Below are 27,984 nucleotides of genomic sequence, written 5' to 3'. Positions count from 1 at the left end.
CATCAAAGAGTCAAAAGTACAAAGTCTTTTACTGAATACACTTACATGGTATCAAGTTACATGCTGATCAAAGAGTTGAGCAATCTATAAAGAATACTGATATTTGTATATCCAAAAATGTACATCCGGCATCCATTTAGGAAATGTGGTATAATTACTTTTGAAATCAATCTGTTGATCAAATAATTACTTTTCCAATGATATTCACCGTTTGTATAATTATAAACGTTAATTTTGATCTTCACCGTTTGTATTCTAAACGAATATAGTCATACATAATTCCTATTAAAGGACTAGTGTCTCTTGTTTGTGTTAGAAAGATGGTATTGTTCCCCTGCACAAGAAGAGTGCCTTGTACATCAATGCTGAATAGCCAGTAGAGACCGTGAATTCCATGTCTAGCTATAGTATTCTCCTTTCCAATCACTCCACTTGAAAATAAAGGTGGATTTGCTTCTAAATTGTTTATCCGAATCTACCCTCACATAATTTAAAGAAAGAAACAAAAAACTGTAGTAAGATAAATACTTATGTACATTGCACAATTTTTTTTTATAATATAAAAACTATTGAACACAGAATTTTATACCTCTAATTCAGCAGAATGCACAGATGCCAGAGCCACTCGCAGTGTGTAGGTTCAGTTGGTATTCACACTATCAAGCTTGAAATTAATTTGCCATGTGGTTCCTATGTCAGTGCCATTGTCTTTCTTCCTGCAGAACAGCAAAGGAAAGTCATTGAGACAATTAATAAGAGAGGGAAGGGATATAAGGAGACTATATTTTGTGATATAGACTATAAGCACAAGTCAGAACCTAAAACTCTCTTAAAATAGTGCTTCCAATCAAGACAATGGAAACGAATTTTCCAAATGATAAAATGTGTGCTTTCATGAAGTGGGGTTTTGAGTAGAGACTATAAGTTAAATTACCAATAATAAATATGAAAAGAAGACATATACTGGCATTGGCATTGGCAAAAGAAAAGCAAAAACACACACCTGTTAACCTGTGCAAAGAACCAATCTTTTCTGTAGTCACTAATGCCAACAGTGTAAACTAGGTCTTCATTTGGATACAATTCAGCATACCTCTCCCACAAGCCATATTGCCTAAACCTGCCAGTTATAGGAACATAAATTTTTCCTTTTCTCTAAAATGAAGGTTCAAGTAATAATATTGTTCAACTTTACAGCATGAAATCAATTATGACAAATTGTAGTCAAATTGGAAAAAAAGGGAAGCAAGTACCTTCCTGGATGGTTGACATACTTTTTCTTTTTTAGGCTAACACTAGTGAAATTTTCTAGTGAGATTTTAACTTTTACAGGTCTCTGAGAGCAGAGGCTAAATAAATGTCTTATTCTTTGTCAACATAATTCTTTATCACAAGCAAAGAAAATTCTATAATGGGCTAAATAAATTATATTTTACCAGGTTGATGATAAGCATTTATGTTGACAAGGGAAGCATAAATTCCTACTGCTCGTTCATAGAGCCCAATAAGAGCACCAACTGTTCTTGGTGTCACTTCTTGTACAGTAACTGTGATGGACTCTCGGTTATTGGCATACAAAGCCGACCTTGTTCCCTATAGAAAGTCCAATTTTAGCATGAAGGGAACAAACAACACCCTAACAACAGTCTTAAACAAAACTATCAAATTCAGTAAGAAAATATACTTGATTAGTTGATCAGACCTGTAGCATACCAAACAAGTAGTCACCGCATGTGACACCAGGTTCAAGTTCCCAATCATGACCGGGGGGGTCTATCACGTAGCACCTCAATGAATGTCACAAAGAAATTGTGTACACCTTCCCTCAATTGTTGAATATAGCTGCAAGGGGGTAAAGGTTTACCAGACATTAATCAATAAACTATATTTAAAAAAACTAGTATGAAAACTCAGGCATGTTGATCTGTGCTTCCTTTGTTTCCATAGACACTAATTCCTTGATTAAGCTATACAATCCAAAAGTTCAGAAGTCAGATTCTGATGTATCATTAACTCACAAGGGCTTGAAGCATCTCTAAGACAAAACTCAACATAATAAATGTGATATAGCAGCAAGAAAGATCCATCGTAGATGAAAAAATAGGATCCATTGTTAACAATGTCTGGTCAAGTTAATCGTGTCAGATGTAAGGCAAGTGGGCTCCACATGAAAGCATGACAGTGTATACAAGACAGCAACACAAATCATGAAATCAAGAATTAAAAATGACAGACCATAGAGTTCGTTAGGCTACTTCCTGGTGTAGGCTCAGTTGTAAACTTAATTAAAGATATCTAAAAATTCACCCAAAAATACAGGGAAGACTACAGAGTACAAAGATGTTATTTAGATTTGATGTATAAAAGAATAAGACATACGCGATTACCATCCAAGTCAAACACCTTGCCTAGAGATTCCATGACCAGCTGCTGCAAGTATCTACTGAATAATAACAGGCTGTCCTTGTATGGAAGAATAGCCATATCCTACAGAATAAGAAGGAAAAGAAATGATGAGAAATAGTCAAATAAAACAGAAGACAGACGCTAACCGATCATAATTCTCAACTTGGATCCTAAACCATCTGTAGCCCAATACCAACATAAAGCCAGCAGAACTGCAGGATTACTCCTTAACTGCACAAATGCATATATTACCAGAGATGTAATTAGTTTCACGCCTATTTCCATACACTTAAAGCCCAAGCACCACATACATGTATTTGTCACATGAAGCATCGATAGTACTTAAGGTATGACATTGGCAAATCATCAAGTATGAAGAAGCTGTAAGTATGATACAACTCATGCATTATCATACTTGAAAATCCTTCAATTACTAGTGCACGACTCTGAAAGTAATATTTAGATACAACAACAATAACAGCGACAAGCTGACAACAAAAAAAAAATGGTGAGAAACTGATGTATACCGCAGTACTTCTATTAGCCTCATCCATCAATGATGCACCGGCAAGCATTTCTATAATATCAATGCCCTAAATGAAAGAGCATTGTAAGAAAACATGAAATGTCAATGTATAAATAATAAATAATGACTTTACATTTATGGCCACCTACCTGAAGGGCTGCTGGAAGCAGGCCAACTGCAGACATCTCTGACGTTCTACCTCCCACCCAATCAAACATAGGAAGTCTAGCTAACCAGCCCTCAATTCTGGCAGTGTTATCCAACAAAGAATTTTCTTGTGTAATAGCAACACCCTGCATTATAGCACGAATTAGTGATTGTGACAATTTCCACAAATTGAAACTGACAGTAGACGTGCAAGTGATGCAGGATCAATATCATATGGATTTTCTTAACAGTCAAAACAGAAAATGAATTGATCAAAGTAGAAATTTTCCAGTAAATATTGCTTCTAATTATAAATGAATACATAAAACCATAAGTATCTTACTATTAGTAAACTAGGTAGTTTTCCACAACTCTAGAAAAAATAAGTGCAACATAACTACAGAAGTTTCAACTACTGCTAGACAATGCAAGCAAATCTATAAAATAAAAAATAAAAATAAAAGTATAGGAGACAGAAAATTGAAATTTTGAGAATCTTCATACTGGTAAATGTAGATCAATCCAGATCCGATTAGTTTTTTCATCCTCATAAAACTATCACCCACGATTCTAGCACCATAATACTATGTAGTATCTGAACTTCTGATTCAAACGTAGTAATGTGTTATAATACGGGGAAATAAAAATATATAAAAAAAAAGTGAAAACCTGAGATTAAACCTGTTTTGGAAGATCCAAGCCTGCTTCACGAAAGGCCTTCTGCACTTCCAATAAACCATTTCTAGTCTCTGGGGTACCTCCACTCTGAAGATAATCAAAATTCTCAAGTCAAAACATGCTCTCTGACCGATTATAACATCATAATCAAACAAACAAAAAAAGAACAATCTCAATACAGACCTTTGAAATCACAATCACAAGTGTTGAAGCTAGCTCCAACCCAAGCTGTGCAATCTGATGATCAACTCCAGCAGGATCCGTGTTGTCCACAAATCTTATCTGTGGTAGAGAAGTGAAAGAAGGCAAAGTCGTCATTAAATCCTTGTGAGAAATGAAATAACTGAATTAACAAATGAGGAGCAAATTTTCCATGCATTACTTATTCTTCCAATTTAGCATTAATGATTTCTCAGGAGGAAAATTATTAGATAATATAATCCTCAACTACTACGTGTCCATAGTTTCAACCAATTTCTATATATTTTTTATCCATGGAAATCGAAGACTGTGTCAGGAGATTACAATAACTCACACACCTTGCTCAACCAACCGACCTAGACCCCTTAGTCCCAACCAATTTCTACATGTTACGTAATTGAGTTTTTTCAATTTACATGAAAGTATTAATAACACTCAACTACATGTCAAATAAAAATTATTTGGGACCATGCTGTTCCAGACCCGGACCATGTAATAATTTCTCGATCAATAGAGCTAGAAAGATACCTTGAGTGGAGGATTATCAGGTGCCAATGCTTCTGCAACAAAATGTGGTCCAAGAGCAGAACCTCCAATTCCCATGGAATAGAAAATAGAAAATCTAAAAAAGAAAAAGACAATAGAAAATTTCACTAGTGTTAGCCTAAAAAAGAAAAAGACAAACCCAAAACTTAAAATTGATACAACAAATTTCCTCTTGAAATTGTTGACAGAGAATGCATCAACACATTGTAATTCATCAATCGCATTGCTATTTTTTCTAAATACAAAACTTTTAAGTGTGTTCGTTTTCCTGTTAACACACATTCTAAGACAGGTTTACTCCACAATCCATCTATCTCCTGTGTCTTTGGATCCAATTGGCCTATAAGGTTCTGCGCCATTAAAACAAGCACACTATCATCCATTGCCTCGAGTGAAGGATTTTGAGCACCAATTGCTTCAGAAACTCATTACACGAGTATAAATAAACATCAAGTATTTGTGACCACTAATTCATCAAGTAGCTCAAAAACATACAACAACTTCCTTTCTCTGCAGATTAATCCAATCAAAACTTCCCAAGTCTCAAGTCCTGGCTGGAACCCCATCTCCACCAAGTCAAACAGTGCCACAGCAGCATCATCAACCATCCCTGCCTTACAAAGACAAACCAACAATTCATTTGAGGTAGCATAGTGGGGCTGAAACCCCCTCCTTAGCATTAGCCCCAACAATTCCTTTGCCCTTTTCAACTCACATTTTTGGGTCAAGGAGTTCAGAACAATCCTGTAACTACCTTTGTTCAAATACACACCCTGCTGTGGGAGTTTCTCAACCATATCCAGAGCTTCCTCAAATTTACCTTCTCTACACAAACCCCCAAGTAGCACATTGAATGTAACAGAATCTGCCTGGCACCCATTCTCCTTCATTTCTTCAAGCAACTCAATAGCTTCATCACTTTTCCCATTCCTACACAAGAAATTGATCAAACTAGTGTAAGTAACCGCATCTGGTTTCAAACCAGAGCCCTTGATCTCAGCCAAAACCCCTTTGGCATCTTCCAGCTTCCCAACTTTACACAAACCATCCACCAGAGCTGAGTAATTATACACATTTGGATAACATCCATTACTCTTCATAAACTGAATCACATTTCTAGCACGGTCCGGTTTCCCTCCGCGGCAAAACCCGTTGATCAAAACATTGTAAGTAAGAGGATCAGGCACAATGTGATCCCTTGAAACCATTTCCTCAAACAGATCAAAGGCTTCTTTGACTCTCCCATTTCGGCAGAGTCCGTCCATAAGGGTCGAGTAAGTAACTAAATTAGGGTAAGAAAACTCAGAGTTTCTCATTTCTTCTACAATCTCAAAAGCAGAATCAAGATCCCCATTTTTGCAATGGTACTTAACCAAGATATTAAACACACACACATTTGGCTTACGAGTTAAATCCCGTTTGGCGTGTAGAAGCAATTTTCGCGCTAAATCGACGCGATTCGAATCAAGCAAGAGGTTGAGACAAGTGCTGAGGGCTTTGGGGGAGGGTTTTTCCCTAACAATTGGCTGAATGGAGAAGTACGCGTGGAGCAGTTTCTCGTGAAGGGAAGATTTGGAAAAATGTTTCATGAGGTTGACGAAAATACCCTCGTGAAACTTGCAGGTTTCGTAGGTCATCTGATGGAGGACGCGGTCGACGGCGTGGAAGTTGTTGCAGCGAGCGAGCTTGTCGAGAATGGTGGCGTAGGTGGCGTTGTTGTGTTGAAAGCCATTCTGTTCGGATACCATGTTGAATATATTCAGGGCGTGCTGCGGATCTTTCTCGCGTTTGATTAAGTCGATGGCGGAGTCGTGAGAGATGTGCTTGCGTTTTCTCGGAGGTGAGGGGAGGGGTTCGGGGGGAGGGTCCGCTTTTGTGAATTTCAGAGGGGATATCCATGGGAGCCAAGAGCCATGTCTGCTACGGTACATTGCGCAAAATTTCATGATTCTACACACATTCAAGACTACCATAAGGTGGGTTATGTCATCAGTCCCAAACTCACCAGGGGCAAACGACGTCGTAGCCTGGCGGAGGAGCATATTATGGAAGCCATTTCTGACACCTGTAAGCCCAATGACTCGCCCCATCTTCTACAGAAAGTAAGAAAATTCTTTCTGCACAACCCCTTTTTGCTTCCTGCACTCCCAAAAATACCCCTTTTTCCTAAAACTCTCTTAAAATAGTGCTTCCAATTAAGACAATGGAAACGAATTTTCCAAATGATAAAAAATAAGTTATTTTGATATCTTAATTTATAAAAATCATCTTGCCCTTTCAAACAAAAATTGAATAAAATGCATAATACCACTCACCACCAGACCTTTAAAGTATAAACCATGAGTAGGTAATTTGTATTTTAAGTTTTAACAACTAATATTTATTTAGCTTGACTCTGTCTTGAGGGCGGTGGCTTCTAGGAATATATATAGTTGGTTTGACAAGAGAAGCATGTGACAGTTAAAAAGGCAGAAATGAGAGAGAGGTCTTAATAGTATAATTAAATTAAGAACTTTAGGGTATTAAGGAGAGTCGTTTAATTTAAAGGTTCAGTAGCCTATCGGTTAGGTAGCATGAAGGACAGAAATTATAGTCATGTGAAAAAATGCTTCTAAGAATCTTGTTGGACTCGTTTGCTTCAACCACAGACAAAACATTCATTTCTTTACCAATTCTTTTTCACGGGTTGCCGTATGAATATTGAAAGTTTATAACCGTGAAAAACCACATTAATTAATACAGAGAATCAAAAAAGATTTGCTAAGGAAACTCATGTTCAAGACAATTACACTTTTTAACAGAATCATATACGTACTCATAATTTTTTTAACAGAATTAAAGAGAAATAATATGATTGATTTTGTGCTAGCTAGATTAGTCATGAATATAACCAGACCCGTGGAATCATCCTTGTCATAGTGATGGTATAAAATATTCCTATCTAGAAACCAATACGGCAATGCATAATTACGTGCGACAGGGTTCAATTTCTGAAATTAAAATTACTAGTGAGTTGTGAGATTTTCAAGTGAACTTCCAATAAGTTCTTGCTGCTCTTATGGGTTGAGGCCACATTTATAATGGAAAGGTTGTGCTTTTATATTCAGCAAAGCATTAAAAAAATTATAGTTATTTTTTTCTTCCTTTTTGCTAATTTAACGGCCGGGCACTTATTATCCCTGCAAATTGAGTTAATTTTTCCTAAAAATAATGATTTCAGTAGTGGAAAAAGCTGGACAACGATATATATTGTGCGTAGTTGGAAACTTGTAGTGTATGATTAGCATCTATATATACTGCCAACTAATATTGGTAAACAATCCATATCCGTCCAAGTTACAATATGACAGGTTAACGAATCAACTAGATCATGATTATAACTTCAAGTGTAGGTCCTTGTCCTTGTTGGCTTATTCACATGGGGTCATGTCCGAGGTAAAGTAAAATAATATGCTTAAAGGAAAGAAAAAAAATTAACTAAGTTTTTATTCTATCAATTTTTTCAAATTTTGAATTTTAGTGCTCGAATAAAATGTTGACTAGTATTATTTTTTGAACTTTTATTTCGTTAATAGTTTTTAGTTTCGATTGCCAAATATTATAATTAAATGATAATATGACATTATTTTTATTAATATTTTATGACATTTTAATTTTTTGACTGTTTAAATTGTTTAACCATGATATTTGACTGTAAAAACTAAAATCATTAATGGAATACAAATTTGAAGAGTAGGATTAATCAACATTTTGTTCAAGAATTAAAACCCAAAATTTGAAAAAGTTAAAACTTAGTTAACCCAAGAAATCTATGATTTTTAATTAAGAGGGTTGTCAAACTAAGATGTTTAAGAGATATTGATCAATAAATATATTTTATTAAATGTACCTATAAAAAATGAGTTACTTTTGTCTTGTTTGATAGTCCCTGCTCTAACCATTTTTAGGATGAGTAAACAGACTCAAGTACATGGATCAGCCCGCAGGACACACGATCCGCATGGACTATGGACCAATATTTTTTAAAAATTCATGGTTATATAAGATTTTAGGTTCCGCATAATTCGTGGGCTATGCGGGTTTGGCCCGCGAGGTCCGCAAACTTGCAACCACCAATTAAGTTCAACTCAAACCCAAATAATCTTAAAAGCTCAATCCAAAATTTTAAACCTATTTGACTCGCGAGGTTCGCGGGGTGGGGACGGATCAATATTTTAAATCTGTGTAAGAGTACGGGACAAATTAGCCCTGATTCGCGGTTAATATAGACTTATACAGCGAACCTTATACGGGACAGACCGACCCACTTACCCATCCCAACGGTTTTGTCCTCTTCAATGTTCGCGGAGGGTGCTATGTACATGCAACGCTCCAATGCTCAAATCATGAAGAGATAATCTTAGGGTTTTAGCATAATGCAACATAAGTTTACTTGTAGAGAGTATGTCCTCTTATATAGTGAGTGTCATCATTAATTGAACCCATCTTTACAGATAACGAATTTATCTTATTCCTCATTTATTTAGGAAATATGGTTAATTTTTTTTTTTAAAGAAAAGAAGGAGATATGGTTATTATTGATTACAACATTGGCCTATAATTTCATTTCAAGCGTATCAGATATAGCCTCTCTATTTAATAGATAAACACTGTTCTTAATAATAATAATAATAATAATAATAATAATAATAATAATAATATACTTTGAAGATTAAAACTACATAATAATTATGATATCTATTACTGTAATTGAAACTCAAGGATTAAAATCATACAACATTAATTTTTTTTATTTTTTATTTCTTTGACAGAAATTGTTGTATTTATTAAATATAAAATAATGAATATATAATAAATTATAAAAAAAATTATTAAATAATATATTTACTAGATATATAATATTTTTTTTATTAAATTTAATAAATGCATTATATATTTATTAAATGCAGTCTTTTCATCTAAATATTATTATTAAATAATACTTAATAATTAAAAATTTTAATACCTATATATACACATATATTAAAATATAAATTAAAAATACTATACCTCATTATACCTTAAAATTTTTACAATAAAATATTTAATATATTTCTTGAATAAACTAAAAAATTATACTTTTTTTTATCATTATATCTCATTAAAAAAAGTTGATAATCAATATTGTTAATCTTAACTAACAATACATATATTATCTTTAAAATATTATTTACAATGGATCATTAATTATAATAAACCTTAAATTATGACAATTATATTTTGTAATTTTTTTACCTATTTAAATTAATATTAATTTTCTTATATTCAATTAAACTTATGCAAGACATACGAATATTACTAGTATAACAGTGAATAAATAGTAAAAATTAAAAGAATATTTAAAATCATATAGTATCACTTAAATGACATGGTACCCACGTTGTAACTATTATAATACTTTATAATTCATATTAAACGAAGGTCTTGTACATATTTTTATAGTGGAACGATCCCAGTCTATAAACCCAAACAAGTACAAACTACAAAGAAACCGAAATTTTCATTATTTCATAAGCTCCACTACGTACTCTTTATTCCCAATATTTATTCGTCGGATTTGATTAAATTAATATTGTTAGTAAAACAGAAATTAAATTTCTCAATTTTTCTTGTTGAAGCTAGACGACGGTGGAGCTTCCAAACGAATATAATCATACATGATGGCCTGAAATGGACCATTTCCTCTGGTCTGTGTCAAAAAGATGGTATTATCTCCTTCAACTAGTTGAGTTCCAGGTATGCCTACATTGTAAAGCCAATAAAGTCCATGAATTCCGTGCCTAGCGATCGAGTTATCCCTTCCTATCAACCCACTTGAAAATAGAGGACGAGGTGCCTTTGGATTATTAACTCGAACCTAAGATTGTAAATGTTAGTATAGGTATTTATAAAACTTAGGTTAAGATAATAAAACTTAATTAGATTATTGAAATTAAGTAATGTACCTGAAGTTCAGATAATGTTGCTGATGCCAAAGCCACTCTCAGTTTATAGCTACTGCTTTTGTTCACGCTATCAAGCTTAAACTTGATTTGCCATGTGGTTCCTTGATATGTGTTATCATCTTTCTTTCTGAAAATGGGGAGCAAAAAAGTAAAAATTAAGTAATGATTTGCCACACATTAACGATAATTTTGTAAAGCAAAACCCATTATGAAACTACTATCTCTACCTGGTAACTTGAGCAAAGAACCAATCTTTGGTGTAGTCACTAACACCAATTGTGTAGATCAAGTCTTTGTCAGGGTATAGTTCTGCATATCTCTCCCATAACCCATATTGCCTAAACCTGCCAATTAAAATCAACTACAAGTCTATAACAATTATATATAAGTAGTCTGGGTCAATTTACAAGCTTTTCCATGGGAAATTAATCTGTCCATTGGAATCAATTTTGGCTTTTGACAATGAATTCAATAAGAATATATCCACCATTAAGGTTTTTCTTACATATTGTCATGTTTGTTAACTTTTATAAAAAAAAAACTATTTTAAAAATCACATTTAAGATAACTTCTTATTGATTGAAATTAGTGTAAATGTCTTTACACTTGCATTCTATGAAAATTAAATTCTTTAAAATATGCCCATAATATAATGAGAAAGAAATCTTGCTCTGTTCTTTCTAGACTGAAAATTTCAAAAACAGTCCTAGATTGAATTTTTAATCATTCTAAAAGTTTAAAGTTTAAAAGTATACAACAGGCATAAAAAGGTGACTAACTTGTCAGGGTGATTAACATAGAGTTTGTTGATATATTTGGGATTTGGGTCAGGAACATAGAACTCAGCAGCTGAGCGATCAGGGATGCCAATTTCCCACAATGTTGGACCATCTCTTGGAGGTTCATATACAAGATCACCAAGGTCGATGTCACAACCTGTTTTCACATAAATCAAATACAAAATGGTACTCAATAAAAAGACTAGAATAGTTTAAAAAGAAAAATAACAAAATTGGTTGTGAATATACCTTCTGTTATGTTGATAACTACGTCATATTTATAGTCACCAATAAAACCAGGTACCCATGCGTACACATTATAGTCTCCAGCACGTATATTGCTGACGGAGAAGTAGCCATCATCGTCCGCTCTAGCCCAAAACTGGTAATTCTGATAAGAATCAAAATTTGATGATATGTCCGTTAGCTAATGGAATTAAACTCATAAAGCGGTGCATGTATATTAATACATTATACTGAAATTAAGCATACTAAGAAGAATACTCATTTCTTTTTGTGTGTGTTTCCGTTTACATATTTTTTTTTTCTGTTTCTCAAGTCACCTTGCATTCTCTTTGCCAAGACCCCACGTCTCCCGGTGGAGCCAAGCCAACATAGGCACCTTTTGCTGATACATAGTCATCGTTTATATACCTATATATACCGAGATGGAATTAATGAAATTATATTAAAACAAACTACAAGTGTCATGTGTGCTTTCAATGAGCATAAAGCTACTACAATACACATAAAAACATCTTGTTGCATTGCACTAATATTGCTACAATGGCATGGTTTAGGTGATTCTTCTCTTCTCAATTAATTCTCAAAATTTATAATCGTAAAGAAATTATCAGAGACTATAATTAATATTCTTAAATGTAATAAATTTGATAAGAACACACCTCTCTCTAACCAAAAGCCTGCCACTAACATTACCACGGTCGTCCCACTTGGCGAAATCCTCTGATTCAGGAAAACTGTAAGGCCAGCTTTGAACTTCCACCGACATCTGTAAGTTTGGTTGGGCATATATATGTATGCTTGTGTCACTATTAGCTAAGTTATAAAATCAAGCTATATAATATATACTTATATATTAGATAGATAAAGTAAATTAATATTAAACCTGTAGTTTAGCGTCTTCCCATAGCTTAAGGGGGTCAGTTCCATCATAGGGAGAATTCAAATAAATGAAAACTGGACCAAAAACTTTCTTCCATGCCTCACCAGAATTGAACTTAGGCACCAGATCCTCTCCGCTATAATGAGCACTCAGAAACACCTGATTACGTTATTTTGGAGCCAAGATTCTAAAATTAGAACCAAATCATAATTAACGTACAATCGTATATTAATTTGCAATAATACAACTATACAAGTAACTATCACGTGGCAGAATATGTGTTTTTCTTGGGAGGAATACTTACAGCAAGAGTGGTAGGCCCCACATGGGAAGTTAAGTTTTGTTTGAGGGGTCCACCAGATCTAAACTCATTGCTGGGCGTAATTAGCCAGAATCCAACTGCGGGATCCATGCAGATCCATCCATGAACTTGGCTATCTTTGTTGTCACATGAATATTGGTACTTGTCATCCACCTACACATAATTAAATTCCACCAAACCATTATCCCCAAAATAATAACATACAATAATAATAATAATAATTCCTCTATCTCTCGTTATCTTTCTTAAAGTAACATATACTTTTAGTAAATAAAATTGGACAGCACTTTTAATAAAATTATTAATTACATAAATTATTATGATCTCTGAATATATACGCGTGTGTGTAAATTTTATAATATTAATTTTTAACTTTTAAACTTTGGACTAGTTTATTTTCTGATTTTACATTTCTATATTTTCTTTTTATGATCTCCCCTCATTATAAAAATTATTGTGTTATAAGAATAAAATAATCCTTTTAAATAATGCGTTTTCACTTTTTATTTAATGATACTCTCGTAAAATACACATAATACATTTTCATTTTTCTTTTGATGATATTAATTTAAAATGGCACATAAACAAGTGGATTAGTATCTATCTAAACCTAAATTTACCTCTCCTTTAAGTTCTGGTTCGATGGGATTGACTAGTAGAACTGCCTCTGGGTAGGCAAGGGCTTTTCCCTTAGGTGGTAATCGGTCATCTGGAAGAGGCATGTTTCTTTGTCTATTATCTGCCATCGCCATATAATGGAATCTGTCCACCATCCAAATATTGGAGTCTATATTCTTTGCAACTAAGCATAACAATAACTAGAAGCATGAAAGGGACAAAACGTAAAAACATAAAATAAAATTGTGAAGCCTCTACTAATTACTTGTCCTTTCTAAGTTTGAAAGCAATTCTTGTTTCGTCAAGATTGAAAGCTGGCCACTCCTCTAAGTGCTCATAAATTGCATATGAGTAGAAGCCGGAAGAACCACGAAGCATTACGAACCTACGATCACACACATTACAATTAAATGTAGTTAGAATTTTCATTTTAGTGTCACCATCTTAACAATGTAATATTGAAGAATGGTTGGTGTCACTTAATGACCTTTTATCAATATTTAAAGGAACCAACTTGCCCTCGCGAGAGACGTCCCACGTCCTGGTGAAGGATAACTCAACTTGGTCCTCATTTTCAACCACAACTTTGAAAGTTGTTCCCTTGATGCTGCAGTGCACGTTTCACAATGGCTACATATGTGACTTTAATTTCTTGAAGATACACGGTTATAGTAGAAAAGGAAAAAGTAAATTAATTCAAATATGTAAAACTGATATGGCAAAGTATATAATTAGTTGGCCACGGCCACTTAAATAAAGGCAAAGCTGAAGCAGTTGGGGTGGAATCTTAAGCTTATTATCATGCAAATAAAACATAAAGAAAGGTAAGTAGACATACACATCAAATGTGCCACTTGTTCCTGTACTTGTTGGTGAGCTCCAAACAAGGTCCCAATACCTACATTAATTTGCAAACAGATTTTTGTATTATTGGGAAGACACCAAACGAAGTTCCTTAATTTGTAAAAGTGAATACGACTTTGTAAAGTATATTTATTTATATACCCTCTATTAGATTCGTCATTCAAAACTTCAAGCAAGTTGTCGATGTCATTATACTGTATTCCAGTCACAATTCCCCCAGGATTTGATAAGGTGACTTTTAGTATGCCATTTTCCATCACCACCTGCACATGAATTTTCATCACTTTAGAAAATATGAATGAATAAAAAATCCTACTTAATACTATGAAAATTTATTAAGATGGAAGAAAGAACATAAGGATAATAAGATTTTGAATACATGATTATCTTGAATAGTAAGTTGCACCCCCGGCGACGACATGGTGGTACTTGCAGTGAACAAGAGAAGTGGGCAATGAAAAATCTCACAAATTCAGAGTAGTTTGAGACAATGGCTGAGAATTTATCTTAAAATGCAAAGAAAGAATGGCCTTTATATATATATGGTGGCAATGGCTGGTTTTAATTAAGCACAGCGTTTGGAGAGAAAAACAGTTTGTGCTTATGCTCTACTACTCAGCAATCTGCCAACAGAACGTGAATAGTCTGAGGGCTTAAATGAATGATGAATTGGATTAGCTTCCTTGACCTAGAGAGAAAGCATTCTTTTAAATCTCTTTACTTGGTCGCCACAGTTTGGTGTATTAGATAACAGCGTGCGAGTGAAGAAACAGTCAATCACATTATAGAAGGATAAAAGTGTAGCTTTTATTCCTTCTTTTGGTATCCTCCCTTTCTTATATTCTTATTAGGTTATTGGAAGTTTTGAACCGCATCCTCCTTTACCACGCAGTTTTGTCTAAGTTTTTAAAAACAAAACAAAACAGGAGAGGCTAGTTTTGAAAAAGTTGAAAATTAATAAATAAAAACCAATTTAAATTTTATTTTATTTGTGATTAAACATGAAAGTTAATTATGACAAATATTTTTTTTTTACAATTTCAAACAATATTAACATTCTCTTTTTTTGTTCAAATATAAGAGAGGATAAAATATGTCTTGGTCAGTTTTTTTTCTTCTAAATAATGATTTTGATTCCTCGTCAAATCAAAATAAAGTATATGGTTAGAAATGAAATCCACCACATTAAAAAAATATAAGGTCTAAAACTATCATTTTTAAGATGTAGGAATTAAAATTAATTAATTTTGATTAAATCTTAAGAGATCTAAAACAAATTTATAAGATATTTTTTTTATTAAATTATGAAAGTAAAATAAATCAAACTTTGCTCGTGAAATAAAATCAAGTTATGTAGAATTAAATGGGATTTTTTTTAAAAAAAATGCTGTATGGATTTATTTTAATTAATAAAATAAATTTGATTTATTTTAGTTTTTAATTCACTTTATTTTTTATTTATAAATGAAAGAAATTTGTTTTTTTTTTTATTCACGAAGTTTCTCTGTAAACATGCAAAAGTTGTTTCTTATGCTAGGTAAGAATGAACGAAGCCGCACCCTGCACTTAAGATATCAGTAGGCTGGATTGGATTGAGAAGGTCAACTAGCCTCCATATAACTCAAAGTCAAATTAATTAATAATTGTTATATATAAACCGTTAGCTTAAATACTCACTACCTAGCTTCTCGACGGGCTTTTGTTGGGTCGGAAGGTTTACCTGGAAATAAAAAAAGCTTATACACGGCAAAAGATACGAGCCTTCTTACAGCAAAATCTAAAATGAGTCATTAGAATTTGATATGTTATATCAGGTTTTATTTTATTAATCTTACTTTATTTTTTTGCGGCTGAGGATCAGATACCAGGGTATGAACTCCCACATTATTCAAAACGGTTTTACAAAACCAATGTTCAATCTGCCTGTTTCATGAAAGCTGGATGAACTAGTCTAACAAAAGCACCAAATATAAATATGAATTTATGTGTAAAAGTATTTGATGTTTGTTCATATACACACACAACGATGGCAACAACAAAATTACTGAAAAAACAGAGAAAAAAAATATAAGATATAACGTATACAACGCTCACAGATAAATATATTCTGATATGATAACAGTGCACTAATATTTAGTATCATTTATTCCCAAAGGTTAACTTAAATTTCTTCACAAGGTGGGCCTTCCAAACGAATATAATCATACATGATACCTTGGAAGGGACTGGTGCATCTTGGTTGCGAAAAATATATGGTATTTGTGCCATCAACAAGAAGAGAACCTGGTATATTCACATGGTACAGCCAATAGATCCCTTGAATTCCATGTCTTGCAATTGAGTTGTCCCTTCCTATTAATCCACTGGTAAATACGGGTCGCCTTGCATTGGGATCATTTACTCGAATCTTCATAGACAATGCATAAGGTCATATCAAAATTTTAAAAGATACTTACATACTGTATCACATACAATGAAGCCCTATGTGTGTATAGGAGAAAAAAAGGCAAAGGGACTATACCTGCAATTCAGCTAATGTTGCAGATGCAATTGCAACTCTCAGTTTGTATGTACTTCCTTTAACAACACTACAGATTTCGAACTTGATTTGCCAAGTTGTTCCTTGAAGAGTGTTATCCACTTTTTTCCTACAGTTTATATAAGCTTGAAAAATTAGTACATTGTATATAACGTATAACTCAAGAAATCCAACAATAATAGATGAAGTAGGCTTGCATGATAATCTTTAGCCAAATTATACAAATAATCAATAATACAAAAATCAGACCTCGGAGCCTGTGCATAAAACCAATCCTTCGTATAGTCACTAACACCAATTGTGTAAACCAAATCTGCATCAGGATACAATTCTGAATACCTATCCCACAATCCATACTGCCTGAACCTACAAGTTGAGGAAAAAAGAAAAATCTAAGAACAGATCAACGGACATCTAAAGGAAACATTTTCTTCACACATTTTTTTTCTTCTTTTTATTGGCAAATGTTAATTTGTTAGTTTTTGTTAGAAATCACACGTAAAAGGATAAAAAGCACAGTTGGATAAAATTTTCATCATTTCATGTTGTAATATGTAGCACAGATTCAAAATTAAGCAAAATCCATTAAAGCAATATAAGGACAAACAAAAAGAAAAACTGGTCACCCAGTTAAGAATTATCACAGTAGCATGCCCCTAATAGCACATAACAGAGCTAACCTGTCTGGATGGTTGATAAAAAGCTTATTAATATGTTGTGGACTGGGATCAGGAGCATAAAATTCTGCAGCGGATCTATCAGGAATACCTATTTCCCACAATGTGGGACCATCCCTTGGAGGCTCATATACAAGTTCACCCAATTCAATGTAAGAACCTGCATTACTAGTTTATTAAACATATATTATTTTGCAAGATGGAAAACAAATTAAACTTTGACCAAGCTATGGAACCTGATGTTATCTTCATAAAATCACCAAATTTGTAGTCCCCAACAAAACCAGGTACCCAAGCAAAAAGGTTATAGTCGCCTGGACGTACATTTTTAATAGTAAAAAATCCATTTTCATCTGCTCTGGTCCAGAATTGATAGTCCTGTTAGGAGTAAAAGTTAAATAATCTGGTAAAGAATTCTTTTGGGCACCCACAACAACATTTTTGTAATTATCTTGATTTGTATAATTTTTGTTTTTCAAAAGAAAAGAAAAACAAGGTTATGTCTAACATAGTTTGCAAGATCCCCTTGATCACATAGCCCCATCCTCAACCCAAATGTAAAAAAATAAAAAAATAGGCTAAATTGCAACTTTGGTCCCCCTGATTTGACGTTTGTGCAATTTTGGTCCCCCAAGTTTTAAATTTGTGCGATTTTGGTGCACTTGCCTAATTTCTAACGTCTGACCCCATTGACCGTCAATATATGTCTAATTAATTTTATTTAATTTTAAAACTTTTTTTTCTTCCTCACGCTCTTCCCCTTCTTCCTCGATTACTCTTACTCGCTTCACGCTCTTCCTCTTGTTCCTCGGTTTACAAATTAATCAAGGATGGAGTGAAGAGCGTGAAGCGAGGAAGAGCGTGAGGAAGAAAAAAAAAGTTTTCAAATTAAATAAAATTAATTTAACATATACTGACGGTCAATTGACAGTCAATGAGGTCAAACATTAGAAATTAGATAAGTGCACCAAAATCGGACAAATTTAAAACTTGGGGGACCAAATCCGATCATTTTAAACTTTGGGGATCAAAATCGCACAAACGTCAAACCAGGGGGACCAAAGTTACAATTTAGCCAAAAAAAAAAAAACGTTAGTTGAGCACAAACTACAAAAGTACAGCACATGCAACTAAAATGCTAGTTTTCCTTAAATGAGGGAAGAGCACCTTGCATTCTCTTTGCCATGACCCTGCATCTCCAGGTGGGGCTAAGCCAACATAAGCACTATTTGCTGGTATTAAGTCTGTGCAGACATACCTAGACACAATAATTAGAATTAGAATAGTTCACTTAAATTCACCTATATATTTATGTTGAGATCTGTATCTCTAGTGAACGTGGGATCTCAACTTACCCCCTCACATCTAGGACTGGACACTAGAGCATGGACAAATAAAACATAAAAAGAACAGCCACAATGTCACTGCTGCTCAGCAATGGATTAATTATTCAACACACACACACACACACACATATTTTAAATTTCTAACCATAAAATACAGTGAGAACCTTTTTATTCTCATATTACAAAAATAACGAAAAATATTTTAATAGAAAGTCATAGCATTATCCCCCCTATCGTGCCAAAAAGCCTAGCTGTTAGCACTAAAGTAAAAAAAAAAATTCAATAGAAACAGGTTGTATTCCAAGCATCAGTAAGGTACAAATCGCATAATGCAAACTAAAAATATCAAGAATAAACTAGGAATATCGTGCATGCTTACCTGTCTAAGACAAGTAATCTGCCACTGACATTGCCCCGTTGATCCGATTTTAAAAAATCCTCTGAAGCTGGGAAAGAATATGGCCAGCTTTGAACTTCATTCATCATCTGAATATCAATTCAAATTAGTCTTTATATTACAATTATTGCAGCCAACTGTCTATACAATCTACCTCCTAACCAAGGTACAAGAGATTCATGGACAAACCTGTATTTTTGCATCCTCCCATAGCCAAAGTGGGTTATCACCAACTGCTCCGGAATTAAGATAAATATATACAGGACCAAAAACCTTCTTCCATGATTCACCACCTCTAAATTTAGGCACCAAATCTTGTCCCGCATAGTGACTACTAAGAAACATCTGATGATGCCAATTTAATAAGCATCTCAACGGGGGTTAACACAGTATCATAGCCACGTAGGGAATTGTTATCTTGGTCTAAAATCTAAATTCATTCACTTACTGCAAGCGTGGTAGGGCCTACATGCGAGGTCAAATTCTGTTTGAGGGGTCCACCAGAACGAAACTCATCACTAGGTGTGATCTGCCAGAATCCCACTGGTGGACTGAAAGATATCCACCCATGGACTCGATTATTCATGTTTACACATGAATACTGATACTTGTCATCCACCTGTGAATTAGAGTCAAATAAAGACATAGTGAAATAGTTCATACACAATCGATGCTGAGGAAATCATCCTATCTCCTCTTTACAAGCCACATGATTTAGTGGACACTCAAAACTTGCCAGGTTAACCAACTAACTACTATGTGTGCATTTGGACTTTGATTAATTGTTTTTAAATGCAAAGTAGTTTAGATTGGTTTTGAAAGAATTTATTTTGGAATATGGAAATGTTTTCCCAAAAGTAATTTTTAAGAATGTGTTTTGTTCTGGATTGTGTGAAGTAAAATTGCTTTATGCATCAAATTACCAAAATGATATATAAAAATATTTTAAAGGGTTTAATTTAGTTCCTTCCCCCTCCTCCCCAATGGTTAGTTTCAGTTGCATTTTGCCACTGGGGTTTCATTCTGTTAAACTACAAAATCATAACTTTAACTGATGTAAGTTACAAAAAATCAATTGAAGATTACTTTGTTTATTTTCCTAGAAACAACGTTCTCCTTGTCAAAACTTAGGAATAGATAGACATGGCTTATATGTAAACTCGCCAGTTTAATGGATTATAGCATGTATAAGCTTTTCATAGTTGACAACCAAAAAAAGAGACAAGGAGATAATAAATAGGTTAATGAAAGTACAAGGGGATCAAAGTGACAAAGTTTAAACAACATGGTGGCAAAGTGATACTCCCCAAAACCACATAGGGCAAATTAAATTTAGCCATAATGTAAAATAGTATTTAACGATGCAAGTAAGGACAAATTGTAGACTATGTACCATATGGGTGAGAATGAATTCAGTGTGGAACTGACATTCAAGCCATTTGAAGAAGTTACAAACTAAACTACTATGGTAAAAATACAATTAGAAGCTTTGGCAAGATAAAACAGTGTCAGGAAATATATGCAATAGATACCTCTCCTTTCAATCGTGGATCCTTGGGATTGACTAGCAGGACAGCTTCTGGGTAGCCCAAGGTTTGGCATCTTCCTGCTAACCGATCTTCAGGAAAAGGCATAACCCTTTGCCTATTGTCTGCCATAGCCATGTATTGAAACCTACATACTTGATTGTTAAAGTGGATGAAAATAAAAATAAATAAATACGAGTTGCTTGTTATCTTCCATGACCATCTCAACTAATATTTTGAATGTCAAATTACCAAAGATCTAGAAAGAGAATGCCAGTCAAACTCTCATCCCTATATGACTATATTTGTGAAATAAATAGATATATAGAATCACAGAATAGAGAGGGGCATCGAACTGTTTTGTCAAAATGAGAATTTACTTGTCTTTCCTAAGCTTGAAAGTGATCCTTGTTTCACTAATATCAAAATCTGGCCATCCATTTAGGTGCTCATAAATTCCATAAGAGTAGAAGCCTGATGAACCACGGAGCATTATGAATCTGAAATTGACCATCCACAAATTTTAATCCTACAACTATCAGTAATAAAAAAAGCTACTGATACACAAAATTTGACCAAGAACCTTTTGTCAATATTTAAGGGGACAAACTTTCCCTCTAGTGAATGATCCCACATTCTTGCAAATGAAAGCTCCACCTGTTCCTCATTTTGAACTATAACTTTAAAACACGTTCCTTTAATCCTGGACCATAAAATCTTGAGTTCACATGTGCTTTAAATATTATTCTTTGAGCAGTAATGGAACTGATAAGATTGTAAGTAGAACATGTAATGAAAATGAAAGGGTTTGACAACTAGTTTATTTCTGCTCATGTGTGACATAAAAACCACTCCCAATTTGATTGCAAACTCTTTGGCAACGAGTTTATTTCTTCTCAGGTGAGACTTAAAAACCACTCCCAGTTTAATTGCAAACTCAAATCAGGGAATGCATTTGAATATATATTTATTGAGAATTTATTTGACTTGTTGGAACAGAATCAAAGACACCATGTGGTTACAAAAGAAAGCAGCATTGGCATACACATCAAACATTCCTTTGCTTCCTGGCGCACTCCAAACAAGGTCCCAGTACCTAAACATTCAATTGAAAGGCAAAATCAGCTTCCAGCTTCAAAAAGTGAGATCTCCCTATGATTTCCTCACAATTAATAACTATATTTTTTCCTTAATGATAATATGTATAACATACTGTTTACTTTTGCTTTCATGCATAAAAAAAAAATCCAATTTATTACTACCTATCAGTTTGAATTCTTGATAACTTCACAGTTCATTCAACCATTACAATTTCAAAAGAATGACTACTCTGTGTGTGTGAGCTTGCACGCACATGTGTGTGAGAGGGATAACAATTTACAATTATTCATCGCTAGGGGGCACATACCCTCTATTAGTCTCCTTGTTGAGAACTTCAAGCAAATTGTCAACACCATTATATCGTATCCCAGTGACAATTCCATCTGGATTTGATAAGGTAACTTGGACTATGCCATTATCCATCACCACCTGCACATTCCAAGAAGTTAAAACAATCAAACGAAACTAAAATATAACTGACAGTGTCAATGCCACAAGATTTTTGTTGAAACTTATACACAACGGACTCAAAGCTTCATAAATGTCCATCCTACATTCAAACTTAAGGTACAAGGAAAAAGAAATACACAATAATTTAACTTAGATGATGATGTTTAGGTACGATGCAAATAATCAAATATAACAAGTATTTTCAAGGTTTTGTAATTGAAGCATTAACAAAGAACAACATTGCAGGAACTGGGAGAAAAAATGTACATGCGAGTAGACTTACATGGTGATCTTGGATGTGCAACTGTACCCCTGGGCCGGACATTGTGAACCCTTGTTTTCCTATTTACTGGCCTGCATATAAGAGAAGGAATCTAGTTGAAAATTCCAACAAAGTTTAAAAGAAATGGAATCGCATAAGGAAACAGAATTACAGAACCAATAGTATCAATTTCAATCAATTCACGTTTCAATGAAAATGTAAAAACAGTTGAAGCGGTTTTAATGCTTCAACTTCTAATAATCTCTAAATCTTTCCGATACCTTAGTTTTCTGGTTCAACGAAAACGTATAGCCTCCTCATCACACATGACAAATTGGTAAAATCCTCGTTAATTCTTTCAGAAGTGATTAAATAAGGTGATTTGACAACTAAGTATGTACCAGGGTTACTGTGTGAGCGAAATTTCAAGAGTATACTTTTTAAAAAAAAAAAAAATCACCGAGAAATCATATATTTCATGAATTAGTATAATCTATAAGAATGAATGATGAGGTTACCGAGGGAGGCGTACTGACGACGACGACGAAATCTGACAGATCAAGAGACACGTGTCATACAACTGAGTGTGTGGAAATAACCTTACTATGGGAAACAGCGGTGCCGGAAGTGCATAACAGAAAACAGAGCCGCAGAACACAGCACTTTATACGTTGCCGTATAATTGCAGAAATCTGTCTTGTTCCGTAGACAAAGGACATTACAAAGTGTTTCTAAAATTATTATATAATCACAAATGTATGGTAAATTTATTAATTCTTTTGTAATAATAATCTTTAAAATTATATTTATGCAAAATGTGTGTTGAGTGTTGACAGCTCGGTTTAAAGAATTTGCTGGAAAACGTTATAGGTTGAGTCGTTGAGAAGCTCATGTTACTTTTTGATAAAGAAAAACAGAAAAAAAAATACAAGTTTATTTTGAAGAATTTCTGGGATTAAAAGTGATGTCTCTGTTGTTAAGAGATTTTTCTCGATATAAATTGGTCTATGTTGTTAAGAAATTTTTTTTAGTCTCTAAATAGACACAGGTAAATTTGAATTATTCTATATTAAAAAAAAAAAAGCAATGTGTGTGGTCCTCTTTATCAGGAAAATACACATAAGAAATTACTAAATACTTTAGTCAGCTTCCTTTATTATTGATTAAAATTTATTAAATTCCCAAGAGGTTGACTCATCCTTGCTAATTAAGGTGCTCAATGAAATCACAAGTCTTAATTTGTCCTATAAAACCCTAACAAAAAAAAACCAAATTTTTATCCGAAAACGATATTACAGTTCCTATATAATTGGAGGATTAACAACAAATATCAATCTTTGTAATGAATGACTCATTTATCTCTTGGTACTTGGCAGTTCTGACCATCAAATACAAGACCAAAATGATAATTCAATGACAATGCCGATGTGTTTTATGCGCCGGTGAAGTATATCTCGTTCGACTTTCTGTTGTATGCAAATAAATTATACAGATCAAGCAAATTTACACTAACACGTATACTCTCCGCTGCTATTGCACATTGCTGAGATCTGTCTTCCTCTGGAAAAAAATAGATCCGAGGACAACAGCAATGCCAGTGAATGCTATTGTGAAAAAAAGACGCTTTCCTGAGAAATCATTCTGCGGCCTTCTTCTAGCACCCTCATCTCTTTCAGCTGGCCTCACATACCTTCACACAAAAGTAAACAATTCAATTGCGAGAAATAACAAACGCATATCATTAGTGATCCACAGGGCTAATGACAAACCTCCCCTAATAAGATAAGATCTTTTTTTAGAAATAAAAAATAAAATATAAATTGATTAAACTGTCATTTTAGAGCTCTGAGGACTAATTTGATGTAAGAAATCTTTAAAATACCACATTGATGTCACCATGTATCTTTAGAGGACCAAAATGGTGGTTTAGTCAAATAAAAAAATACGGGTTGGTTGTTGCTGTAAGTTATTGTTGCATCCCACATACACAACAAGCAAAAAATTCACACAAAAAATTCAGCTGCATCAAAACAAGCAAAACTTCCCTCATTTACTTAGGTTGTGTTTTGCCTAGTTTTTCTAAGCTATGCCAAACACAATTTCCATGAAGCTTTAAAACTTAAAAGTAGCTTTATTTTTTATGAAGCAAGTCACAAAGAAGAGCCTTCTACAAAAGGTTAATTGGAGGAACTTCTTTTAAGGAAAAGAGAAACAAAAAAAAAAAGAAACTGAGCCAAACATTGCTAGTCTCTCCTACAAAATGTAGGACTCAGCACTCATCTAAAATTATAAAAATTTCTGCAGCAGCCATAAATTTTCAAGGCTCAAGCTACTCATAGGGAAATTACACCAACTACAACCTGTAGGCAATGAAAATTCATGAAGTAAACTTCTGCATATTCCACCTCAGTGTATCTTCATTAGCTTGGACTTACAATATAGCCCCAACTTTTTAAATAGTTAAAGATTTGTGCATACATATAATTATTTAATGTTAAGCCTCAACTAACAGGCACCACAGCAACTCAGCAAGAGAGTACAATAATGTATTTAAGACTTGCACAAGATGGAACAAAATTAGAAGAAACTAAAAAAAAAATCTTTGGCCCGTGCATTTTTGTTTTTATTATTTTTCGGAAAATAATCAACTTTTTTTTTCTCCTAAAACTCTTCCAAGGAGCTCTTGATTATAAGCTTTTTGAAGTACAAAATAATCTAATTCAAACACATACTACAATCAAATGATGACATTTCATACCTTGAAGACCCTGCAGAATTGTCTTGAATTGTATTGCAACTATCTTCATGGTTGTATAGTTCACGCAGTCTAACATATTTGTTACAAAGGTGACAAAGTTCTGTTCGATTCCCACATACTTCCTGAATGTTTAAAAATCAAACTGAAATTAGTACCAGAGTACACTGATTAATATAACCATCTTAATTCAAGAAGTCCTTTATAATAAACACTACCTGATGCTCAGCCAGATCAATAGCCGGCAAAGGAAACTCACAGAACTCACAGGTGATCATCCTTTTAGGACAATTTTCCTCTCTATGGATATCTAAAATATCACGTTCCATGGTTTCACTGCACAGCGAACAGGCAACCTGCGCAAATTGACATTTCCTTTTGAATAACCATTGCAAAAGTGAATTTTAAGCCTGACTTCATGAACTGTGTTATAGTATGCTAGGCAGCCTTTGGGAGAAGGGGGAGAGGGGACCTATTTTCTTTAGTGTGTGGAGTTGACACTCCAAGTTTCTATGCTCTATGATATGAGAGGCACCTTCATATTATATATAGGACACAGTAAAACTAGGACTGGCTCAATAAATTATACACATGTAACAATACTGCATCCCCATTCCATACATGATTACGGAAAAATTAAAACCATACTACTGAGTAAAGGAAAATTGAAAGAGCTGATTAAATAAGTAATCTTTATATCTGACTTGTGCTTTTATTAGGTTGTTTTCAAATTTATATAAGATAAATGTCCAGTTTAATGTAGTGATTCTCAGTTGGAAAGCATGGGGGAAAAATAAGGAGAAAAAGAAAATATAAACTATTTTGTAAAAGCTACTATTACAGCTTAGAAACTGATGAGGTGACCCAAAAAATTAAACCTTTATGAAGTAATTTGGAAATCAGAAATCCTAAGTTTTATTTAATTAAATTTATAATTTATAATTTTTTTTTTGCTAAAGTTATTGATTTGAACAATTCTTGATATACACAAGTTTCAAGAACAAAGCTGATGGAAAACATAATATAACTAAATATATGAAAAACAAGATGCAAAAAGATAAAATTCTAACGTAAGGACCCATCATAGGGCAACTTCTAGAGAAAGATAGGGGGTAACAAGAGCATAGAAGGTTGACAGAGTTAATTGAGTTTCAGTTTTTGGAGCTGGCAGGTTCATTTAGTCCATATTATCTGCTGCACAGATAGGGTTACATCTGCCAGGACAGTAAGAGGCACTGAGTGACTCATAGGACAAAAATCTCAACATTCAGTTTGGGAATTCTCTCAGTGACTTGGTTGAAGAAGTGTCTAATATATCTGAGTTAGACCAATAACCATTATAAATTTCTAGAATATATCAAAAAAATCCAACTCATTAGATCTATTGTCATAAATAGATGAGTTGGATTGGATGATACATGGATTGAGGGATCAGTTTCCACCCCTACCTAAAATTGTCAAACAAATTTTATTTTGGTTCAAATAAAAGCCAAATCAGTAAATAATTGTCACTGAGACACCACTTTTACACCCACCAAAATCTTCAAAATAAACTGACAATCTCTTGTATTTATTATGTTTATCTTTATTGCCAGGTAGTGTGAACTTCTCAATTCATAGGTTTTTCAAACCAAAAAACAGACAAAAGTTTCCATACCGGGGCATGTGTGTTTAAATAGTGCTCCTCAGCAAGTAGTTTCGGAATCATGTCGTCACAAATTTGGCATCTTTCAAGGTTTCGAGAGCAATGAACAAAATGCAAATCAATATTTGCCGAAGGAATAGCCCGATCACTAAAACCATAAAAAAGAAAAAATCAAGATAAAGTTTCCTGAGGACAAAGCATAACCGCATAATTTATGCATTCAATATGAACAAAACATCACCTCAAATGGAGAAAAAAAAATCAAGAATCATACAAATGGGGGAAAAAAAATCAAGAATCATACAAATGGGGAAAAAAATCAAGAATCATACAAATGGGGAAAAAAAAATCAAGAATCATACAAATGGGGAAAAAAATAATCAAGAATCATACAAATGGGGAAAAAAAAATCAAGAATCATACAAATGGGGAAACAGATTAATAAATGCACATCAGCATGGTTTTCTTCATCCTGAAGCAGTTCTGAGTCAATTCAAATGTGATTTCGATAACCGTCTAACTAGCTATGATGACCAAAACCACTCAATAACACCATCAAGACTTCTAAAACAGGTAAATTTTTGCTTTTGCCGACAAATCAAATTACGCCAATTCGCCATAATTTTCAGCTAAGACTCACAAGGGAAGTAAATCAAGATTCGAGAACGAGAATAACTGGACCCAGTTCACAATTTTCACCTAGATAAAATAATTTGTAATCATTCCATCATAATTTGGGATTAGGAGGGAAGTGTTTACCAGTGAGTGCATACACTAGTGTCTTGATCGGACACGGCTGCCATGGCGTATTAACAAGCTCGTCCTAGGACAAGATCTTAAAGAAAGAAATGAGAACTAAAAAGAAAACAAAAAAATAGAAATCAATTTTTTTTATAAAAAAAATGAGGGAGAGAGATTACAGAAATGGAGATTCGGATTGCGCGTGAAACAAGAGGAGGGTTAGGTTTTGTGGAAAAATTTGGGTGAAAAATACAAAATTTGGGAGAATTCCTCTTGTTGAACCAAACCAACCACTCTGATTTTGGGAGACTTTTGGGACCTTGCTTGGGCCATTTAAATAGATCATTC

At 33.7% G+C, this 27,984-nt stretch overlaps 4 protein-coding genes and 1 pseudogene across 6 annotated transcripts; all 5 read right to left on the bottom strand.

The window, feature by feature from the left end:
- Positions 1-7: 7 nt before the first annotated feature.
- Positions 8-4,818, bottom strand: LOC114415224 (annotated as a pseudogene). The gene is made up of 12 exons (XR_003667335.1): positions 4,487-4,818; positions 3,941-4,039; positions 3,761-3,844; positions 3,082-3,225; positions 2,934-2,999; positions 2,571-2,637; positions 2,380-2,489; positions 1,703-1,967; positions 1,437-1,593; positions 1,004-1,120; positions 590-716; positions 8-475 (listed from the first exon to the last, which is right to left on the bottom strand). The product of XR_003667335.1 is annotated as a glucose-6-phosphate isomerase 1, chloroplastic-like (transcript).
- On the bottom strand, positions 4,703-6,665 carry LOC114415223 (pentatricopeptide repeat-containing protein At5g18475). Its single transcript, XM_028379816.1, has one exon. It carries the CDS (start codon positions 6,592-6,594, stop codon positions 4,954-4,956), a length of 1,641 nt encoding a protein of 546 aa, XP_028235617.1. The 5' UTR covers positions 6,595-6,665; the 3' UTR covers positions 4,703-4,953.
- A 3,254-nt stretch (positions 6,666-9,919) lies between these two features.
- Positions 9,920-14,835, bottom strand: LOC114415222 (probable rhamnogalacturonate lyase B). The gene is made up of 15 exons (XM_028379814.1): positions 14,577-14,835; positions 14,339-14,460; positions 14,172-14,231; positions 13,821-13,940; positions 13,599-13,718; positions 13,336-13,477; positions 12,698-12,868; positions 12,397-12,552; positions 12,173-12,279; positions 11,831-11,921; positions 11,517-11,658; positions 11,268-11,424; positions 10,716-10,832; positions 10,489-10,615; positions 9,920-10,400 (listed from the first exon to the last, which is right to left on the bottom strand). Exons 1-15 carry the CDS (start codon positions 14,616-14,618, stop codon positions 10,143-10,145), a joined length of 1,932 nt encoding a protein of 643 aa, XP_028235615.1. The 5' UTR covers positions 14,619-14,835; the 3' UTR covers positions 9,920-10,142.
- A 1,314-nt stretch (positions 14,836-16,149) lies between these two features.
- LOC114415220 (rhamnogalacturonate lyase-like) lies at positions 16,150-23,223 on the bottom strand. Its single transcript, XM_028379811.1, has 16 exons — positions 23,014-23,223; positions 22,517-22,587; positions 22,091-22,212; positions 21,728-21,778; positions 21,266-21,385; positions 21,063-21,182; positions 20,689-20,830; positions 19,605-19,775; positions 19,346-19,501; positions 19,139-19,245; positions 18,581-18,671; positions 17,650-17,791; positions 17,417-17,573; positions 16,986-17,102; positions 16,719-16,845; positions 16,150-16,604 (listed from the first exon to the last, which is right to left on the bottom strand). Exons 2-16 carry the CDS (start codon positions 22,556-22,558, stop codon positions 16,359-16,361), a joined length of 1,911 nt encoding a protein of 636 aa, XP_028235612.1. The 5' UTR covers positions 22,559-22,587; positions 23,014-23,223; the 3' UTR covers positions 16,150-16,358.
- Positions 23,224-23,754: 531 nt separating this feature from the next.
- Positions 23,755-27,961, bottom strand: LOC114415221 (XIAP-associated factor 1-like). Of its 2 annotated transcripts, none has more exons than XM_028379813.1 (6): positions 27,816-27,961; positions 27,655-27,718; positions 26,908-27,043; positions 25,469-25,606; positions 25,254-25,375; positions 23,755-24,185 (listed from the first exon to the last, which is right to left on the bottom strand). In XM_028379813.1, the coding sequence occupies exons 2-6, from the start codon at positions 27,696-27,698 to the stop codon at positions 24,026-24,028; spliced, it is 600 nt and encodes a 199-aa protein (XP_028235614.1). In that variant the 5' UTR covers positions 27,699-27,718; positions 27,816-27,961; the 3' UTR covers positions 23,755-24,025. The 2 variants fall into 2 exon arrangements, with proteins under 2 accessions (XP_028235614.1, XP_028235613.1); XM_028379812.1 differs by having other exon boundaries at positions 27,655-27,730; positions 27,816-27,956.
- Between the last annotated feature and the right edge of the window lie 23 nt (positions 27,962-27,984).

This window comes from Glycine soja, chromosome 6 (assembly GCF_004193775.1).
Source record: "Glycine soja cultivar W05 chromosome 6, ASM419377v2, whole genome shotgun sequence".
Classification (NCBI taxonomy): domain Eukaryota; kingdom Viridiplantae; phylum Streptophyta; class Magnoliopsida; order Fabales; family Fabaceae; genus Glycine; species Glycine soja.
Note: the sequence above shows the minus strand (reverse complement) of the source record. Positions and strands in the feature narration are given on the sequence as shown.

What these genes read in the sequence shown, in the direction of transcription:
- LOC114415223 (XM_028379816.1), bottom strand. Translation starts at nt 6,594, where the DNA reads ATGGGGCGAGTCATTGGGCTTACAGGTGTCAGAAATGGCTTCCATAAT.
- LOC114415222 (XM_028379814.1), bottom strand. Translation starts at nt 14,618, where the DNA reads ATGTCGTCGCCGGGGGTGCAACTTACTATTCAAGATAATCAT. An exon ending in ACAAGTGGCACATTTGATGT is followed by an intron (nt 13,941 to 14,171) that starts GTATGTCTACTT and finishes CGTGCACTGCAG; the next exon opens with CATCAAGGGAACAACTTTCA. An exon ending in GGGAAGACGCTAAACTACAG is followed by an intron (nt 12,280 to 12,396) that starts GTTTAATATTAA and finishes CCAAACTTACAG; the next exon opens with ATGTCGGTGGAAGTTCAAAG.
- LOC114415220 (XM_028379811.1), bottom strand. Translation starts at nt 22,558, where the DNA reads ATGTCCGGCCCAGGGGTACAGTTGCACATCCAAGATCACCAT. An exon ending in ATCCACGATTGAAAGGAGAG is followed by an intron (nt 19,776 to 20,688) that starts GTATCTATTGCA and finishes TCTAATTCACAG; the next exon opens with GTGGATGACAAGTATCAGTA. An exon ending in GGGAGGATGCAAAAATACAG is followed by an intron (nt 19,246 to 19,345) that starts GTTTGTCCATGA and finishes ATTGATATTCAG; the next exon opens with ATGATGAATGAAGTTCAAAG.
- LOC114415221 (XM_028379813.1), bottom strand. Translation starts at nt 27,698, where the DNA reads ATGGCAGCCGTGTCCGATCAAGACACTAGTGTATGCACTCACTG. An exon ending in ACTAGTGTATGCACTCACTG is followed by an intron (nt 27,044 to 27,654) that starts GTAAACACTTCC and finishes TTATGGTTTTAG; the next exon opens with TGATCGGGCTATTCCTTCGG. An exon ending in AATTCTGCAGGGTCTTCAAG is followed by an intron (nt 24,186 to 25,253) that starts GTATGAAATGTC and finishes TTTTGTGTGAAG; the next exon opens with GTATGTGAGGCCAGCTGAAA.